This window comes from Trachemys scripta, chromosome 2 (assembly GCF_013100865.1).
Source record: "Trachemys scripta elegans isolate TJP31775 chromosome 2, CAS_Tse_1.0, whole genome shotgun sequence".
Taxonomy (NCBI): Eukaryota; Metazoa; Chordata; order Testudines; family Emydidae; genus Trachemys; species Trachemys scripta.
Window position 1 is genome coordinate 34,580,228 of NC_048299.1, and position 13,471 is coordinate 34,593,698.

The window sequence follows — 13,471 nt, forward strand, 5'->3', positions numbered from 1 at the left end:
CCCCCCCCTCCCCGAATTCCCTGGCATGATCACGCCCCCCCCCCCCCCCCGCGGGGCCGTTAACAGGGAAGACCCCCGCAGCCACCCAACCCCCCCCCCCCCCCCGCCGCCGCCCCCCCCCCCCCTCGCCATGAATTCTCTGGGATGATCACGGTACCCTCCCCCCACCGCGTGGCTGGTAACAGGGAAGATCCCTGCTAGCCAAACGCGAAAAACTCAGGGCCAATTTCCCATCTGCGCTTGGCTAACTGCAGGGAAGGATTTATTTTCCGCCACAGGCAAACAGCCCAGTAGGAACGGCCACCTCTGTCCCCTTAATTAAGTTCCCGTATTTCAACCAGGTTACCAGGAGTGATATCACTCTCCTGAGGATTACACAACAAGATAAAGAACGGATGTTGCTTGAATGCCAGCAAACACCGGGACCATACGCTGCCAGGCTTTGTCAGGCAATGATACCAGATTACTTGCTGCAAGCATGGCGTGGTCAAGTGTCCTACCATGGAGGAGGGAATAAAGATGCACTGCCCAGAAACCTTCTGGCAAGGCTTTCGGAGTACCTCCAGGAGAGCTTCATTGAGATGTCCCTGGAGGATTTCCGCTCCATCCCCATACACGTTAACAGACTTTTCCAGTAGCTACAGACTTTTCCAGTAGCTGAACTGACCGCGAATGCAAAGTCAGGCAAAGTAATCATTAAAAACCGTTTGCTTTTAAAACAAGTTTTATATTTTAAAAGGTAAACTCACCTGAGGTCCCTTCCATGGGGTCAGAGTCTTGGGTACTTGCTTGGGAGGCTTGGGAGGGTACTTCAGTCGGGGTGATAAAAAGATCCTGGCTGTTGGGGAGAAGGGAGTGCTGTGTGCTCTCTGCAAGCTCATCCTCCTCCTCCTCCTCCTCCTCTACCCCATCGGCAGAATCCTCAGGCGTCGAGACTATCCCCGACCCAGAATCCACGAACACAGGTGGGGTAGTGGTGGCAGCCCCCCCTAGAATTGCATGCAGCTCGGCGTAGTAGCGGCATGTCCGCGGCTCTGACCCGGAGCGACCGTTTGCCTCCTTTGTTTTTTGATAGGCTTGTCTGAGCTCCTTGACCTTCACGCGGCACTGCTCAGAGTCCCTATTGTGGCCTCTCTCCATCATGCCCTTGGAAATTTTTTCAAAAGTTTTTGCATTTCGTCTTTTAGAACGAAGTTCTGCAAGCACTGAATCCTCTCCCCATACAGCGATCAGATCCAGTACCTCCCTCACGGTCCATGCTGGTGCTCTTTTTCGATTATCAGCCTGCATGGTTACCTGTGCTGATGAGGTATCTGTGGTCACCTGTGCTCTCCACGCTGGGCAAACAGGAAATGAAGTTCAAATGTTCGCGGGGCTTTTCCTGTCTACCTGGCCAGTGCATCCGAGTTCGGATTGCTGTCCAGAGCGGTCACAATGATGCACTGTGGGATAGCTCCCGGAGGCCAATACCATCGAATTGCGGCCACACTAACCCTAATTCGAATTGCTAAAATCGATTTTGGCGCTACTCCGCTCGTTGGGGTGGAGTACAGAAATCGATTTAAAGGGCCCTTTACATCGAATTAAATGGCGTCGTTGTGTGAACGGTTACAGGGTTAATTCGAATTAAAGCTGATAAATCCGAATTAAAGTCGTAGTGTAGACCAGGCCTGAGGCTCAACTGGCTAAGTGGCGCCAGAGGAGGGATTTAGCAAAGCAGTTGAGGCAGGCAGGTATAATCTACTTATGTAGGTCAGTGACATTTACAAGGAAATTGTCACTTCATCCTCAGGTTGGACATAGGAATCAGTCAGTGCATCCAAGAATTATTGAAGTGTAGGTCAGCAGATTGTGAACAAGGCAGCAATTACATTTCACTTGTCTAAACTGTTTTGGGCTTTCTTGGGATGTGGGACAACAGAATTTGACCTAGCCTGTTGTCCCATTAATGTTGAAACATATTTTGACATTTTCAGAACAGAATATTTATATATTTTGTTTTTAAAACAACTTTGAGGGTTTTTAAAAATATTCTAAATAAGATTTAAAATGCCAAAATTGGAATATAACATCTAACCAAAACACTTTGACCTGAAATTAATTTTTTTTTCAGAATTTTGTTTTGTGGGAAATTTCAAAATTTATTTTTGTTCTGTCTCAAATAGGAAAAAAAATATTTTTCCAGGAAACAGAAAATCTAGTTCTCACCCAACTCTAAAATTAAATATGATCTCCTGAACTATATGAAAGATTATTAGTGTTGTGTATAGAAAAATGGTCACAAAATACATTATGTCCTATCTGCATTCTCTTCCTATAGTGTTTAAAATAACGGTAAGTTTGTTCTGAAGTTTGTTTATATCTGATCAGAAACACTTCTCTTTATTAAACAAAAATTACAAGGGAAAACAGATTGTAAGTACACTTCTAACTCCATTCTCCCAAATGATGCCCAATTGTTATCTTAGATAGGTACCGTAAGTAAAACAATAAGACACATGTCCTTTGGATGATCACTACTGTTTTGAATTTCAGTTCTTAAAGTTAAATTGCCTTACCTGACTAATTTAGTAATCTTTCTTAAATGAAAAAACTTTTTTTTTGTAGGCCTTCCATTTCAGATGACTTAAAAGTAGGCTATTTTATCACAGATCATGCCACTCAAACAGATATAAAAGAAATAGTAGAACTAAAGGAGCTTACTACTACTACACAAGCCCTAGTACAGGTAAGAGAGCTTCTTGGATATGTCTCAAGATATTCTTCACCATGTTGTAGGAAAAATCCTCTGTCAAAGTCATCTTTACCCTTTGTTATTTTCTGTCCTGTTATGGTTGTTTCATTTAAGCTTACATAAATATGCGAATAACTCACATTTATATTAAATAGGAATAGCTGAATAAAAGACTAGACAGTTTGGTTACACTCATCAGAGTGTGAAGATTGATCCATGTGAAGATTGAACAAACATATAAAAAAAGGAAAAAGTTTAAACATGGTGAGCAGAGAATGCACATAAGTGAAGACTTTAAAACTTAAACAGTAAACCTTTATATTAATGCCCAGGACTCTAGAAGAGAAGTTTAGCACTGGAATAAATAGGCCCAGCTCCATTAATACTACCTGTGAATTTGGCGATGTATGTATGTATATTGTGACATACCCAGACCAGTGGGATACAGGAGTCTGGTAGAGGGCAAATATACTGGTCACTGGATGAGTAGTTTTCTGTATCCTGAGTGACCAGAGTAGGGGCTGCACTAGAGTAATCAGGAATCTGCTAGAACCAGTTAAGGCAGGCAGGCTAATTAGGACACCTAGAGCCAATTAAGAAGAAGCTGCTAGAATCAATTAAGGCAGGCTAATCAGGGCACCTGGGTTTTAAAAGGAGCTCACTTCAGTTTGTGGTGGGAGTGTGAGGAGCTGGGAGCAAGAGGTGCAAGCAGCTGAGTGTGTATGCTGCTGGAGGACTGAGGAGCACAAGTGTTATCAGACACCAGGAGGAAGGTCCTGTGATGAGAATAAGGAAGGTGTTTGGAGGAGGCCATGGGGAAGTAGCCCACATGTATGTGATGAATTAAATAGGAATATAATATTCAAATCAACTCAGTAGAGAAAGGTTGATTGTAACTAAGGTCTTCTTTCAGTTTGCAACTGTGATTTTTGGTAGAAGCACCAATATTTAAAAAATTTAAAAATAAAATATTTGGATAAAAACATTTAATATTGGATTAAAACAACGCCATCTCTAACAAATTTATGTCTAATGAACCCATATTACAAAATACACTGCTACCTGGATATAACATGACCCGATATAACACGAATTCAGATATAACGTGGTAAATCCAGTGCTCGGGGGGGGGGGGGGGCGCTGCGCCCTCTGGTGGATCAAAGCAAGTTCAATCTAACGCGGTTTCACCTATAACACGGTAAGATTTTTTTTTTTTTTGGCTCCCGAGGATAGCGTTCTATCGAGGGAGAGGTGTAGTATGAAGAAAGTTACTGAGATATCCCTATTTATTATTTTTTCACATTTTTCATTCATTTAAAATGCTACAAATTTAAAACTGAGGGAAGGAGATACTTTATAATTAAGTCTGTGAGTCTGTCACGGAAGTCACGGATTCCGTGACTTTCCGGGACTTCCCTGAGTTCTGCAGCAGCAGTGGGGGTCCTGGAGCCATGTGCCACTGCCCACTCCCTGGGCTGCACTGGCAGCAGACCAGGCCATGTGTCGCTACCTCCCCCACCCCCAGGAGCTGCGGGGGTCACACGCTGCCCACTGCCACCTGCCCCCCACCCGTGGCACCCCCGGGCTACCCCACCCCCAAGCAACCCACCCGCCCCCTTCCCCAGAGCACCCAGGATTTAGTCAGGGGTATATAGTACAAGTCATGGACAGGTCATGGGCCATGAATTTTTGTTTCTGCCCATGACATCTTTATGACTTTTTTACTATAAATACCTATGACATAAATAAGGCTATGTTTTAAATACAATGCATTAACCTGCTGTGATTATTGCGGAAGACTATTGCACCAAATAGCCAGTAAGTTTTAAAATGATTTTATATAATTATCAAACAGTGCTTTGCTCTTATTTTGATCAAGTCTGTTCGTGTTTCTGATAGAAATTGTTTATTTCAATCTTACATGAACACAAAGGTGCATAGCATGTGAGTGCCTTTATAATACCACTGCCGCAACTTTTAGTTGTAACCCTCTTATTCTCCTGATTCTTCTGTCATTCAAAATGTTAACTTATTAAGTAGTAGTGTTCTTTAGTCAGTCAACTGAATTATCACAATCATGCCTTCTTACATTTTAATTTTGGATCATTCCTTGAGAGTCTCATTCAGTGGAACTTCCTCCTTTCTTCTCTTTCTTTCTTTCTGTTCAAGCCCCATAGACTCCATTCTTGGCCCCCTCCTCCTTTCATTCTGTTTGGGTGACCTCCACTGCCAGCTAGGATTTGACTATCATCTTCATGCTGATGACTCACAAATACAACTCCCTACTTTGAATTTATCTCCTTCCATCCAAACTAAACTCTTAGCCTGTCTTTCTGACATCTCCTAGTGTGTGTCCAGCTAACAAATTAAATATAACATGGCCAAAACTGAGCTCCTGATCTTTCCTCCAGAGCCCCCTCCACTCACTCCTTTCTCTATCACATTAGACAACATCACCGTATTCCCTGTTGTTTAAGCCCTTAATGTATTGGCTTTTGCGTTGACTTAGGCCTTTTTCTTTGATCCATACAGTGGGGGGGCAGAAACGGGAGGGGGAGGGGGAGCGGAAGCTAGTGCTTCTGCAGTGGAAATATTGTGGGGGCTCCTCTCCCATATAAAAACATGCATGTGTGAAGGGGTGGCTGTGAGAGTGGGACCTGGAAGAGCTGAAGTGGCCGCGTCAGTGCCTAGGATTGGGCCAGAGAGCAGGAAGGAACAGCTGGGACCCTCTTTCCAGCCTGGAGTTCGCTGCCCACTCCCATCCCCCACAGAGTCTCAGTAGCTCTCTTTAATCCCACTCCTATCCCTCCACCCCACTGTTGCCAGCCCAAAAGGCCCCGAGGAGGCAGCAGCGGGGTTCGTTGCCCGGTGTGCTTTGCACTAATAGACACATCAGGTGTGGAGAAACAAAACAACTTTATTCAAGAGCTCTGAATAGGCACTAGGAGACCAACATGTCTCAAATCAAGCGCAGCAAATACAAGCAAGTTTTCCCTTTTATATTCCAAGCAGTTTCTGTGCAGGCTTTGTCTGTCTGTTACTTTTCCCCCTACCCCTCCTTCCCCGCCCTCCTCAAGCAGTTACAGTTAGGAAAATTCCCATTCGTCTGCTTATCTTTGACCTTGTTAGTATGAACGAAACAGCAGCTATCTGCTAGAAAAGCTGACCATTACATTACTGCTTTAGCCTGCTTCAGCATGTAAGCAGTTAGCATAGAAGTAGGTGAAAGTTCACAAGATGGAGTCACTGTGGCTCACTTAGACCCAGAGCAAAGCAGTGGCAAGTTTTGACCACAGCTATGGAATGGCTAAAAATTGCATACATCTTATTATATGTGGTACTCTGTCTCCCCCACCATCTGTTGTGGCCTTCTCGTTTGTTTCATTCCCCTATTATAGCTTGTCTTTTAGACTGGAAGCTCTTTGAGGCAGGAGCTGTTATTTAATATGTTGTGCGTACCACTATGGGACCCAGCCTGGCTGTGACTTTTAGGCACTATGACAAAATAAATGTTGTTAATAATGTTGTATCTGCAATTATACTAGTATAGGTAGGATATATGATTATCATTCGGGCCCAGATCCACAAAAGGACTTGCATTTCTCACTTAGGCGCCTAAGTCCAAAATTTAAGTACCGCTGAGATCCTTAAAACCCCTGTTCAGCTGCTGTCTAACTCTGGAGGTGCCTAAAATTCCTGAGCACCTAATTTTTTTTTCTGTAAAAGTCCCAGGAGCCTAAGTTTCTGCTCCAGGACATGCACCCAGATACCTGTCATTTCTAACCCCCTGTGCTATCCTCTAACAGGTGAAGATAGGTGTTGCCCTGCCTATCCTGCCAGTAGGTGTTTTCAGAGCATGCCTAATTCCACCCAAAGTGGCAGACGTATAATTGCAGTATTATGAATCTGATTCTTCCATACCATAAGGTGCTTGCAGTATTATTGATGCCAGTCTTTGCTTTTTAACATCCCACAGTAATGATCATATGATGCAATGATCATGTTCCTGATAAAGCATGTGACAGAGATTGTCAGTGGTGACATTGAGAATACAACACATAATTTATGTTTTCATAACTGTTTATAATTTGTGTTTCACCCTACAGAGACAATTACATTTTGCTTTATGTAATTAAGTTGTTTGATTTTTGTCAATAAATTTTCTGATAGAGTATTTTGTAATCCTCTGTTTAGAAGGATGCCAAGGTATTTCAGTCAACAAAATTGCCACTCCTCCAATGTCTTAAATAAACAGAATAATTAAAGCACAAATACTTTCTGATTAGTTTATTTTGTATCAGCAGGGAAGATTATAGAAAAAATGTCCTTTTGTAGTGTATATGTAATATCAGTCTTTACATTTTTAGTTCACGGACTCCATCCAGGAAGATTTTATGATCTATAAAAATATCCTTCAAGCACAATATGAGGAAAAAATACAAGAGCAGGCTTCGAATCTCTGTAGACAGATAAATGACAGACTGAGAGACATAGAAGCTTTTCATAAACAGGTACAGAGTACCCTATTTAAAATGTCAATTTCTCATTCATTTACCCTCTATATTTGGGCAGATTATTGATATGTAATAGTATAAGATAAAATTAATCAACAAATATGTTGATTAATATGAATGTGGATTTCCAAAGATTTGCAGTTTAAAAAGTAGTGGGTAGTTGTACGGAAAACATCTACCTATAAACATATGTAAAAATGTTTACAAAAACATCTTAACATTTAGTAACAAACGTGCTATAATAGTGAGAACTTTCAACGTTAATGTCCTTTTAATTTATAGGTCTAAGATTTAACCTACTTCTTTTCTTGTGTTTATAAAGTCCAGGCAGTTCTTTATGTATGTATGTATTATCTTCCAAAATAAATGCTTTAACACTCTTTTTGTTAACAAACTAAACTAATTGCCAATGTCCTAGTGCTCATGGAGAACCGTACAGTAACTGTCCAGTGCATGCTTATGCGTGGGAAGAAACAGTAAAGGAAAGGGGTTTAGTTTTAAGCTTCCAAGATATCAGTATGAACAATAAATAATAAAATTTTAAAATTGATAAATGTATGTCTTTTTAAACATTTTCAGATGTACAGTCCTTGTACATAAGTACATATTTTTAAATATATTGGCTGCATTTCGAGTATTTCCTTTAAAAAGATTTAGTAATCATTTTGTTTCTTTTCAACAGCATGTATGTGTCTAAAGTACTTTGGAAATGAGAGATCGTTATACACCAGTGATATAAATAACAAAATTATAGGGGCACTGGCTCATTATCTTTTTCCCCAGAACAGAGGATTTGGACAACATTTTGATTTTGTTCAGTGGAAAAACAATAAGAACTAATGGTTGGTTTGAGAGTAGCAGCCGTGTTAGTCTGTATCCGCAAAAAGAACAGGAGTACTTGTGGCACCTTAGAGACTAACAAATTTATTAGAGCATAAGCTTTTGTGGACTACAGCCCACTTCTTCGGATGCATATAGAGTGGAATAAATATCGAGGAGAGATATATACACACATATATTAATAAGAACTAATGTTTTTCTTTAAGTCCAATATAACTGTTTCAGTAATCCATTAAAAATTTGAATTGCAGAAAGAAGTCAAAATTCGACAAAGCTATCAACAGCAGCTATGTGATGCACTTGCTGTTCTCAGGGTAGATTATGAGGTGGGTTTTAACTATAATTATATTTTTTCAGTATAACATTGATTTGAAGAGTGGTATAATGTTATTTACAGGCTACAGCATTTTGAGTGCCGGTGCATTGTCAAAGCTGAAAAAAATAGAATATGATACAGCTGTTTGGTGAATGTGTCATATTAAGATTAAGCATTCCAAAAACAATATATTGAATAGGAATAGAAAAAATGAACATGATGCTAAAGTCATTCAAATATTTTTACATAAACAATTAATTCCTCTGCTGCTGAAAAGCCTGACCGTGCATTGACTTCAAGGTACACAAGTAATGCAGAATTGGGCCCAAATAGTTGGTTAGAGTTTAATCCTGCAAGCTTCTGAGGATTGAAGAAAGAGGTCTGAGAAAATCAGGGTAGCCTCTTAAAGGATGGAATCTTTGGAAAACCAACTTTAGCTTTAATTCACAAAATGAATACATCTTAAAAAGGAATAATTAAAATTATTTAAATCTTTAACATATTGTGTCTTCTAATAAAGGAAGTTCAGATTCTTCCATTTTTACAGCCTGTTAAATTGGTGTTGTAACCACAGATCAGAAAAGAAAAATCAGTGCATGTGAATGAAAAGAAAAATCCACTCATATGACTAGCTCTGTTACATAATACAAGTGTGATAATCAGAGAAAATATTGTATGTGGTGCAGCAGATAAAATAAAAGCTTCCTGGTGCATTTTGCAGTGTTGTAGCTGTGTTGGTCCCAAAATATTAGAGACACAAGGTAAGTGAGGTAATATCTTTTATTTTGTCCTATTACTGCAGAGGTGTAACAGGCCACTTCACATTGAATGGTTTCTTACAATATGCGTTAACTACTTATGATAAACAATGTGTTCCACCTTGTATTTAATTATGATACTCTGAGTACCTTTCCCAGACCTGAATAAGACTCTATAAAGTTAGAAAGCTTGTCTCTTTCATCAACAGAAGTTGCTCCAATAAAAGGTATCGCCTCACCAATTCCACTCTCAAACTGTCATTGCAGACAAAGTGGTGACTGACCATAAGTAACCTAAATCAATTTTTTTCAGTGAGATGAAACTTGGGGGTATGCACGACAAATCAGACTTCTTAAAGGGGTACAGTAGTATGGAAAGGTTGGGAGATCTTGACCTAAATGACATTCTACTGCCCTCTAGAGACTGTAGTTAAAGATCTGAGATATCAAACCAATTCTCATTTCACAAATTTCTGGACGTCATTTTACCAGTAAGAATAATTCCTGCCAGGAAGTTATTGAACTTTGATTTGCAGATAAAGAAAAAAATTAAATGTGATTTTTTTGCATCATTACAGAAAACAATGTCAGTATTTTCAAAATCTTTTTTATGATCGCTTTATAATGGATGTGGGTAGGACACAGGACAATATTTTTAACTGTAATTGTTTATTTTATATATTAGTACTGTTGTCAGATGCTACCGGTGTGGTGCTTCTGCTTTCTCCTGTTGATATCACTCGGCTGCGTGCATGTGTTCCCTCTGTGTGCTGCCCCAGCTCTGCGCAGATAGCTGACACAGCAAACCCGACGAGAACCCCCAATAACCAGAGAGTCTAGTAAGGTACAAAGGCACCTCGGCCAGGTTTATTGCGATCTCGGACACAATTGCAGTTCCGTGTAGGTTTCTGAGCCTAATTCAGGGCATACTACGAGAAAGTGCCTCTTGGCAAGGACCCCGGCTCAGTGGCGGGACTTTCCACTGCCCCCATGGCCGGACAAAGACACCACCCCAGGGATACATTTTTATATACAGGTACAAACAAGTTACACATCACTCCTGACGTATTGAGGTGCAACCCCACTACGTAGCAAGGTACAACCCCTCTACGCAGTAAGGTGCCGCCTCGCACCTTGTACCTGTTGGTTCGATCAAAACAACTCTATCCATCATTTTACCCCTGTCATTGGGATGGGTCGGCCTGTTCCCTGTTATCTGTGGAATGTTCCGGTATAGTGTATCTTGGTACCATGTTTATATTGTAACTATGCTAAATGAATATATATTTATGCAACATCAGCCCTTTCCTTGCCAACTTCTGTGAGCAGGGCATGCCTCTTGCTCACAGCTTAACTTTGCTTCATATTAGCAAAGTCTTGACCATTACTTTAGTTTGGTTCAGGCCTCATACTGGGCCTTCATTAGGCCTTCACTTACTACAAGTACATATTTATGCACAAAATAGCATAGTCAGGTGCAGGTGGATAGCAGCAAGTGGATAGCATAGCATAGGGAGCATCGTGGCAAACAGTAATGGAAAACAATCTGGAAAAGGCAAATTTTGGGGAGATATTTAAAGGGGAGGAGGAAGAATGTATGGTTACAAGAGGATGAAGACTCTTTGAGGCATATAGAGGGACATGGAAGACTGTGCAGTTGTGAATGAAATCAAGTCATTTAGGAAGTGGAGTTTACAGAGAGTAGGACAGAGGAAGGTGAAGAGGAGGAAAGAAGAGCAGTCATAGAGAGAAGTGGAGATCCAAAATCCTGAGAATGAGGCATTTGAATATGATGTGAAAGGAGACACGAACTTGGGACATGAGAAGAAGATGTTTGCATCAATGGGTTAGATAGCTTAAAGGAAAGCAAGGGGAGAATCAGGGATCCAGGAAGGAGGAAGCTATGTTAGTGGAATTTTTAGCAGTGGGAAAAGATAGCTGTTGTAGAGATAGAAGTGACACAATTTAGCAACAGCCTGGATATTTTAAGGTGGAGTAGAGACAGAGACAGTTTGTCTCTCCTGCACCATGTCTGGACAATAATATGAAGTGCCATCATCTGAAAAATGAAACTGCTACAAAGTCAAGTACAAAATATTTAAAGTTTCTACAAGAGCCACAAAATCCGCCCTAATGGTGATTTCAACATGGCAGTTGTAAGCAGTGCTGGCTCCAGGCACCAGCTTAACAAGCAGGTGCTTGGGGCGGCACCTGTGGCAATTCAGGGGCAGCAGGTCCCTCACTCCCTCTAGGAGCAAAGGACCTGCCACTGAACTGCTGCCGCCGCCACTCGTGGCTTTTTTTTTTTTTTTTTTTTAAGTACTATATTTTATGGACTATATGAACAAACTGGCCAGGTACACAGGAAAAGCCCCAGGAACTTTTGAATTTCATTTCCTGTTTGGCCAGCATGGCAAGCTGATCAGCACAGGTGACTGTGCAGATCTCATCAGCAGAGGTGACCATGGAGTCCTAGAATAGCAAAAGAGCTCCAACATGGACTGAACGGGAGGTACTGGATCTGATTGCTGTATGGGGAGATGAATCCGTGCTATCCCAACTCTGTTCCAAAAGACAAAATGCCAAAATATTTGAAAAAATCTCCAAGGGTATGAAGGACAGAGGCTATAACAGGGACCTACAGCAGTGCCACGTGAAACTTAAGGAGCTGAGGCAAGCCTACCAAAGAGGCAAACGGCTGCTCCGGGTTAGACCTCCAGACATGCCGCTTCATTGATGAGCTGCATGCAATTCTAGGGGGTGCCCCCACCACTACCCCACCACTGTTCGTGGACTCCTGCAAGGGGGGAGTCTCACGCAACAGGGATGAGGATTTTGGGGATGAGGAGGATGATAGCCCACAGCAAGCAAGCGGAGAAACCGTTCTCCCCGACAGCCAGGAACTGTTTATCACCCTGGAGCCAATACCCTCCCAAGGCGGGCTCCCAGACCTTGAAGGCAGAGAAAGGACCTCTGGTGAGTGTACCTTTGTAAATATAATACATGGTTTAAAAGCAAGCGTGTTTAATGATTAATTTTCCCTGAAGACTTGGGATGCGTTCGCGGCCAGTACAGCTACTGGAAAAGAGATTTTTGGGGGGGGAGGTTAGTTGGGTTTCTGCTGCACGTTAACCTGAAAACCGCAGCGCCTCCTTTTAAATGGCCAACCCAACACAGGTGCTTGGTATGGGAAATGAGGGCGCTGCTGTTTGAAACCATTCCCACATGTTAAGAAGGTTAAAGAGGAAGGGATAGCTCAGTGGTTTGAGCATTGGCCTGCTAAACCCAGGGTTGTGAGTTCAATCCTTGAGCGGGGCCACTTAGAGGTCTGGGGCAAAATCAGTACTTGGTCCTGCTAGTGAAGGCAGGGGGCTGGACTTGATGACCTTTCAGGGTCCCTTCCAGTTCTATGAGAGAGGTATATCTCCATATATTATAAAGAAGCCAAAAGCCTGTGGCTTACCATGGCTGCCTGCAAGCCGAATTCTGTTGCCCGGCCCTGCGTGTGTGATCTCTCATACCAAAATGGCAGGCCCTCAATATAAGAGGCAAAATGCGACCTTGTACTCTAAAATGTGTCTTTAAATACTACTCTCCCCTTTTTTTCCCCTCCTGCCGCGGCAAATGTTTCAACGCTCCCCTAGAGGCTAGCACAGATAAGAAGGCAAAAAAAAGGAATTGGGATGAAAATGTTCTCTGAGCTCATGCAGTCATCCCGCACTGAAAGAACTCAGCAAAATGCATGGAGGCACATAATGTCAGAGTTCAGGAAAGCACAAAATGAACGTGAGGACAGGAGGCGGGAGCAAGATGATAGATGGTGGCAATGTGATGAGAGGAGGCAGGATGCAATGCTGAGGATCAAACTGATGTGTTCCAGCGTATGGTTTGAGCTGCAGGAAAGGCAGGAGGAACACAGACTGCTGTTTCAGCCCCTGTGTAACCGACTGCTCACCTCCCCAGGTTCCATAGCCTCCTCACCCAGACACCCAAGAACACTGGAGGCTCCGGGTACCCAACCACTCCACCCAAGAGGACTGCCCAAGCAACAGAAGGCTGGCATTCAATAAGTTGTCAAATGCAGTGTGGCCTTGTCCTTCCCTCCTCCCCCACCCCACCCGGTGCTTCCCTTCTCCCCCATCCCTCTCAGGCTACCTTGGCAGTTATCCCCTATTTGTGTGACAAATTAATAAAGAATGCATGAATCTGAAACAACAACGACTATTGCCTCTGCAAGTGGTGATAGAAGGGGGTAGGGAGGGCAGTTGTTTTATAGGGAAGTAGAGTGAACCAGGGGGGTGGGTTTTTA

The 13,471-nt window shown here is 42.3% G+C and overlaps 1 protein-coding gene across 5 annotated transcripts in view; it reads left to right on the forward strand.

The window, feature by feature from the left end:
- The window catches only part of C2H10orf67 (chromosome 2 C10orf67 homolog), a 121,292-nt gene that overhangs the window by 6,306 nt on the left and 101,515 nt on the right, over window positions 1-13,471 (forward strand). For all 5 annotated transcript variants that reach the window (XM_034760265.1, XM_034760267.1, XM_034760264.1 and 2 more), the window contains exons 2-4: window positions 2,608-2,728; window positions 7,102-7,245; window positions 8,340-8,414. In XM_034760265.1, coding sequence (XP_034616156.1) covers window positions 2,608-2,728; window positions 7,102-7,245; window positions 8,340-8,414 — 340 coding nt within the window. The remainder of the gene's footprint in view (window positions 1-2,607; window positions 2,729-7,101; window positions 7,246-8,339; window positions 8,415-13,471) is intronic.